Genomic DNA, 7,550 nt, shown 5'->3' with positions numbered 1-7,550 from the left:
GCAATTGACCATTATCTACTCAGTTTCTAATGTCTGCTTGGAGTCTTAAAATAGAAAACTTCCCTTTTCATCATCTGTATAACGTTCTGCTATTTCATAATTTTGCACAAGAAGAGCAGGATGTAGCACGCAGCACTTAAGGTCGAAGTGAAAGATAACAAATGAAGACTTCCTCCACGATCCTAAAATCAACAACCAGATGGTTTAGACCAAAAACTAATTGGTGTTCCCACAGAACAGTGACCCTTAAACATGCACCAAAAGGGAGGTTTTTGGAATAGATACGCAAGCTAAACTTAATCCTCTGGTGTGACCCTGACCTCATTCCTTTAGATAATGTATTTACCATGCTTAAATGCAATATTCAGCAACAATTTTGCCAAACGTTTATTATTGTTTCTCTGCAATTTGCCCAATGTCACATAATCCAATATAATTAGAGATTATGCCAATATATTATCAGGTAAGCATTTTTATTTATTGTATAGTTTGGCCAAAACATTTCAACAGACTACCAATTATATGAACATGTCAGAGTCCCTTTAGTTACAGAATATGTGGAGGGTGGAAAAGAATTGGGTGATTAAGAAGGATTAATTATTATTTCTCATCAATTCCACATTTCTTTTTGATCAGAAAGTAAAGAAAAAAATTTGTTTTAAATATTTTTGATGATGATAGTTGTGACATTTACAATCTGTTTTGTTCTTAAAAAAATACAAATAAATTACATTGAAAAAAACTAAAAAGAAATATAAAAAACATAAAATAAAAATAAAAATCAGAAAGTAAAGAAAAACATTTGTTTCAAATATTTTTGGTGATGATGGTTGTGTCATTTACGATCTTTTTTTATTCTTTAAAAAACAACAAATAAGTTAAATAATAAAAAAGAAATATAAAAAAATAAAATAGGAAAAAAAAATCTGAAAGTAAAGAAAAACATTTCTTTTAAATATTTTTGGTGATGATGGTTGTGTCATTTACAATCTTTTTTCTTCTTTAAAAATAATACAAATAAATTTAATAAAAATAAAATAAAAAGAAATATAAAAAAATAAAATAAGAAAAAAATATAATCCGAAAGTAAAGACAAATATTTGTTTTAAATATTTTTGGTGATGATGGTTGTATCATTTACAATCCTTTTTTACTACAATTAAATTGTTATTTTTTTTTAAATAAAAAAATATTTAAAAATAATAACAAAATAATAATAAATGAATAAATAAGTTATTTACAATCTAAAACAAATCGTGTCAGTATCGATTGTTCTGGTCTGATCGGGCCGCTATGGAGGTCCTCCATAGGCCGTTCTCTGCTATCAACTATGCGTCCTGGATTAGAAAAGGAAGCGACCATTCTCTGAACAACAGAAAGCTAACAAGTTAGCCGTTTTATAAACAAGACAAGCAAATCCTTCTTGTCGTCCTTCCGCCTTGTAATAGTGTGAATGAGCCCAACTCTTTGGCCAGACTGTCTACATCATGTCACCGGAGCTGGAGGCTCTTCCTTCCTCCGGTCCAGTCATGTCGGTGGGTGTCGTTAGTTTCGCCTGAGCTCCTCTCCCAGCTCCACTGCTGCTGCTGTTGCTCTCTCTCTCTCCTTACAGTAAGTTCTGTATTTTAACATCCTGTTTTTAGATGTATTTAAACAGAAGTACTCCTACATGAACGGTTAGACATGGCGGTCAGTGCTTTGCTCTGTGTTTGGAGCAAACTTTCCTGTTTGACCACATCTCTATCAGGCCACAGCAGCTATTAGCACCAATGGTTGGAGCTCATTTCAAAAGGATTGGCTCTGTTGGAAGTATTCGCACTTTGAAACAAGACCGCTGCCAGTCAGGTATTATACAAACTGCAGAACTTCAATTACATCGGCATATATTTTCACTGTCATGTCCATTACATCGCAATAATATTTATATCCCTTTGATACTGTTCTCCTTCTGTCACTATTGGGACTGAGAAATGAAAGGTTGTGCATTTGTATAAAAAAAAAAACCCTGAGTGTTTTATTTCATTATTTGATAAAGAAAAGGTGCTCTTATTTATATCTGGGGTTTTTTTTCAGGTCCATTTTGTGAACACTTTGTAAAATCACATTCTGTGGCAGAAATAGCTGCAAGTTGTTTGGTGTGGTTTTATTTCTTATTTTCTTCTACAGCTTGGCTTTTTTTTTTCTATGTTCTGCTTCTTCCAAGGTAGCTTAACCTCTCAAAACTTTTATAGCGTTTACAATGAATAACTCAGAATGCATGAAAATTACACCAGTAATATGTTAACCAATATGTTAGACATTGTTGGAAATTTTAGATTCTCAACAATTCAACCACCTAGTTCATTTTATGGACACAGCGAGCACCAAAGCACAATTAATACAGATATAGCAGCATGTCAAAATATAAACATGATAAAGCAGCCACAACAAGCAGGCATGTCTTTATTACTGATGTTCAAAATTATGTAAATATTATTTATTTTTGATTCATTTTTGAACTGATGCAGCTTGGGTTTTTTTTTACTCACCCAATTTTCAAATATATATTCAGAAACTAGAAGGTGTTAACTTTAAAATAATGGATCACACATGTAACTTGGGCTTTTGCTTTTCCATTTGGGTATGCAAAATAGGCGAGAATTTCCCAAAATGAGGTGGATATTAAGAGGTTAAACTCCATTCTTACCTCAGATTCCCAGTTGGAATTATGACTGGACTTTGACTGGGCCATTCTAAAATCACACACACCTTGACTTTAGTCAGAGGAGGGTAGAGAACCTAAAAACCTGAAGCAAGCTAGAGTAGCGGTGCTTTAATATGTATTTACTATGTACAGTTGAAAGCTTTCATCCGAGTATTTTCTCCAGTAAGAGATAGAAAGTACCCGTTAAAATGGTTCCTCAATTAACTGTTGGCTCTTAATATCTGAGTTAATGTTTAAACTCATGTAATCAGACAGCTGTATGCTAGTTCTGGTCATTCTATTTTAAAGTATAAGATAACATGATACAAAATTTAAAATGACAAATAAATGAAAGGAACATTAAAAAAAACATTTACATAAAAAACATAACCGTTGTGAATAGGTGCTATATAAGCTAAATTGAACTGAATAAAACTCTTATTTTTTTTCCAAGCTGAACTTATAAACCCAAATCTTACAGTAGATGATGCATGTATGTTAGTAAACGATAAAGAACTTTGTGCTGCAAAATCTTCTATTTACTGTATTTTCACCTGATCTCTGAATAGTTCAAACTATTCATGACAGTTTGAATAAGCAGACAATGTAAATAAGTAGGAGTAAGAATACACTGACAGGGATATTACTTGATTAAAATAAGAAAGTATCATAAACCATAACTATCTATCTATCTATCTATCTATCTATCTATCTATCTATCTATCTATCTATCTATCTATCTATCTATCTATCTATCTATCTATCTCTAAAAATGTGAATATATCACTATTTACATCAGTATAATATTCAACAATAATATTGCTATTTTTTAATAATATTCTGAAACCTTCCATAAACTTTGTATGAACGCATTGTTCTGTTAAAATCTTACTCAATTATTGCATAAACATGCTACCATATCCGTGTGCTGTTCATCTTTCCACTTTTTTACTGATCTAGAATTTTTTTCTATAGCACGATACACTAGATAGATTTTACACATGTTTTTCGGATAAGGTTTAGCCAATGTTTCTCTTAAAACCTTTCTGTTTGACCCCTTGAAATGCTTTCCACAGACCATAACAGAAGTGCTCTTAGAAGCAGTTCTTTATGAGTGACTGACTTTTGCAGTATAGGTTTCTCGTTTCATTGATTGCGTTGTGCCTGCTTGTCTTTTTTTCCCAACCCTCTAACTAGAGATCGTGATGCACAGCACTGGAGAAACCTCCCAGGGTTCGGGGGAACGGGGGGAGCTAGTGCACTCGTTCTCTAAAGAGAATCCTGGGTCTCCGGATGCCTCTGAGTTAGGGAGTCCACGCTGCCCTCCAAACTTTGACCTCCTAAACATGGTGGTTTCCTACAAGAGAATGGCTCTGTTTCTAGAACCAGTGGTAGATGCAGTGGAGCTGATCCGGTATCTTCTCGGGTATTTTTGCAGCCTTGTATCTTTATATATTTATACATTACCCATCAACAAAAACGATGTCTTTTCCTAAAAATGTTAATTATTTACGTTTTTTTTCATTGCACAGATGGAAAATGCCGGTGTGCTCTTTTCTTGTGTGGATATTCCTCAATGTCTTCTTTTGCACAGTTACTAAAGGTACGTTGAGGCGTTAATGTTAACCCTACTGTCTTTTTGTGGATTTTAATAATTAATAACACAGTTTTTTTGTTTTTTTTTTCTTCTTTGGTATCAGCTGGCTGGTTCATAGTGATTGCAGTGGCAGTTTCAGCACCTGCTGCCCTGGGTTACCTGCAGGACAGGTGTGGGAGCAGAGTGTCTGAAGCTGAGCTTCAGAAGAGGCGTTTTCACGCTGTGCATCGTAGAGACCTGCAGACGGTGAACCTCACCAAACAGGAGGCCATGCTGGAAATCAAAGACCTGTAAGACACAACCTGCAAGGTTGCAGGCAATCATTGTATGACCTTCAGCCCATAAATACTTGTATTAATGAATGTTTAATGAAAGCCAGTCTGTGTCTTCACTCTAATTGTAAAAACCTAAGTTTTGATTTTCACCTCCTAAATTAGAATCAGACCAAAAATGTATGGTCAGATCCAATGGGATTTCTCAGTAAATTTTTGTTTTTTGATCCAAAATAGAGTGCCAGTCCAATACAGTATTATAGTCAGTAAAGTAAATGCTGTATATCCTCAGAAATCAAAACAAATTAGTCTCACCAATATTCTACATGCTGAGGCATGTTGTTCCAGTTGGAATTTCTGCATGAAAGTGCTGGTATCCTGCCCTGCCCTATAACTGACCCAAAATCCAACTGTAGTCTAAACTGATTAATTTCTCCTACAGAGGAATTTTGCTAAATTGAGAAACTAAAACTAGCTTATTCACCCTGTTTTGATCTGACTCATCCAACCTATAGTGAATTTCAGTTCCTGTTACTTGTACAGGTGACACTAATTGAAACTTGTTTTTCTGTCGTAAACATTGTTTTGCGCTAAACATTATCAAATTTAATGGCTGTAGTTTCAGCGACTTTCTGAACTGCTCCCCTCGACCAGGGGGCATAACAAAACTCACAGAGGGTTACAGGAGCCGCTACAGTTTCCATTTAACTGGGATTTCTTGATAAAGGGGTGTATATATATATTTGAGCTTTTTTAGGAAAATGCAATTTGTTGGCTTTGAGGATTCAAATTATTGAGGGATTTGGTTATCAATAATTTGAAATCACTGACAGATCATTAGACCAGGACACTCCTAATCCAGCAGTAGCCAGATTGATATGTGTAGAACTGAGTTGAGTTCTATGTTGTCAATCTGGGATGGCTGCCATTCAGTATGTCCTTGAAAAGGAAGGAGGTTTAGTACAATACTTCCAGCTGATTGGGTGACGTGCCAGCTAGTACCCGCCTTCCATAATACGCTTTCAGCCATTCGTAGCAGTGAATCATGACGTTTCGTAAGGTGACAAATCAAACTTTTACCAAATCCTGTCGAAAGAAAAGCTCAGACATCTTTATCATTTACCAATGCACAAAGTGCTTCTCTTTGGGTTTTTTTTTAAACGTAAAATTGATGCTATTTTAGCTCAAACTGAGTCAATTGCGGTATCGACAGGTGAGTCCTCCAGCACAGCTATGTTTGTAATACCTCAGCAAGGCCCTTCTGACTGTCGTCATTCTTGCATGTACTGCCTAAAAAACATTGCTGGCATTTCATTGGTTTGACTCGCTGGTTCTTTGGAGATGCACGTATGGGTGGGACTCTTTCAAGATGGACTTGTTGTGAGCCTGAAAACTCAGATCTCGGGACAGTCCAGCTTGCAGCGCAATGTTAGGATACTCCCACATGAGTCCATAAATTTATCTTCACTTTTGCTATGTTTTGTTTTTTGGTACGACAGATTAGTTTTGGCTGACTGTATGAAAGAGGCCGATTTGAGGCATGAACATGAGTTCTTGTTTTATATGGAGATCTGACATAGTTTTAATATTTTGTTTTTCTTGAAGTGTAAGGGTCGTAAGGGTTTTTTTTGAGAGCGGGGGATTGAAAGTTGGTCAAGTGTTTGTGATGTTTTGATGGGCAGTTTTAAACCAAAAAAAAATATTTGGCTGTTTACACAATAACCACAGTTTTCAACTGAAGTGTGCCTTGTAAGACTTTCCACACAATGACGATGCAGAAGTTAGCCACAATATAAATGTAAATGCATTTTAGTTATAACTGTGTTGAAGTTTCTTCCTATTTTTTTCATTTGTGTTCATTTTATGTTTCTTTACCAACTAGGCTGAAGCACTTGGATGAGATGTTGTCCTCTGCTTGTCGGTCAGCGGAAGCTATTTATAAGGTCTTATACTGGGATGATCATGCCACATCATCAAGGTCTGTGTGTCACTCACACACCCAAACACACAAATCCTTTTCCACTGCATGAAGTTCACTCACTGTTGTTCAATAGCCTCACCTTTGGAACTAGAAATAGACCGAATAATCGACTTTATTTTTGGCCGATATTGGCGTTGTTTTTCTTGTATTGGATTTGGCCAATACGATATGTTCATTTGTGCATTCAGCAGCCATGCCTTGAGATCACTTTAACGACATGCATCTCTGCTCCCTCCATTAGTGAAGGTTTTTGTTTGTTTAAACTGAGACTTGTGTAACATTTGTAGTTGTTGGCTGAACAATTTTCCCAAAATTCTAAATTGCAATTATTTTCAACCAATACTGCAATTGTAATTGTATTTTTGTTTTCCTTTGCATGAACCACACACTTTTTTCATGACCATGACAGCTTGCTTTTCAGAGTCAATTTTTGCAGGAGTTAACAGTAACTTCTGTGTGAAAAAGTGTTTGCATGTATTTGCATACATGAACCTGCATGCTGACTGCAGCTCTCTCAACTTTTCAGTTTGCCGGCAACCCATTTAAAAAGAATTACCGCTACCTAAGGGGCTGCAGTGAAAAATGTAGTGTTAAATATATTATGACCAAAATTTAGTGCCTCTGCAATTTGAAAATTGTGTTTTATAAACTTGTAATTTTATTGCAAATGCAATTAATTGCTGAGCCCTAAATCATTGTCATTTTTATCATTTATGTAAATGGAAAAAGAAAAAATTTTTTGGACTAAAGAATCAGCCCAAAAATATAATCAGAAAATAATATCAGGGATCAGTTAGACAGATCTCAAAATAATTGGTATCGTTCCTCTTCCATAAAACCTGTATCAGTTAATCTCTACTTGAAACTGTTAGTATTGGAAAATTCTATGTAATACACTTGTTAGAGTATAACTTATTTAACTACATCCTGCTCCTATTGGGGAATTTAATGTTTAGAATTCCTATATGAGATGGAAAAGTTTTTCTATTTGTCACAAAAATGTTATTACCGTATTTT

The 7,550-nt window shown here is 35.1% G+C and overlaps 1 protein-coding gene across 6 annotated transcripts in view; it reads left to right on the top strand.

Annotated features, from left to right (window-relative positions):
• The first annotated feature begins 1,329 nt into the window (after nt 1–1,329).
• The window catches only part of zfyve27 (zinc finger, FYVE domain containing 27), a 15,080-nt gene continuing 8,859 nt past the window's right edge, over nt 1,330–7,550 (top strand). For 3 of the 6 annotated variants that reach the window (XM_015371186.1, XM_015371184.1, XM_015371183.1), the window contains exons 1-6: nt 1,330–1,611; nt 1,748–1,845; nt 3,881–4,109; nt 4,216–4,286; nt 4,360–4,570; nt 6,435–6,530. In XM_015371186.1, the coding sequence (XP_015226672.1) occupies nt 1,770–1,845; nt 3,881–4,109; nt 4,216–4,286; nt 4,360–4,570; nt 6,435–6,530 (683 nt within the window). In that variant the 5' untranslated portion in view covers nt 1,330–1,611; nt 1,748–1,769. The remainder of the gene's footprint in view (nt 1,612–1,747; nt 1,846–3,880; nt 4,110–4,215; nt 4,287–4,359; nt 4,571–6,434; nt 6,531–7,550) is intronic. The other 3 variants (XM_015371187.1, XM_015371185.1, XM_015371188.1) reach the window with 2 other exon arrangements.

This window comes from Cyprinodon variegatus, unplaced genomic scaffold (genome assembly GCF_000732505.1).
Source record: "Cyprinodon variegatus isolate N-32 unplaced genomic scaffold, C_variegatus-1.0 Scaffold54, whole genome shotgun sequence".
NCBI lineage: Eukaryota > Metazoa > Chordata > Actinopteri > Cyprinodontiformes > Cyprinodontidae > Cyprinodon > Cyprinodon variegatus.
This window is presented reverse-complemented; position numbering and strand designations above follow the sequence as displayed.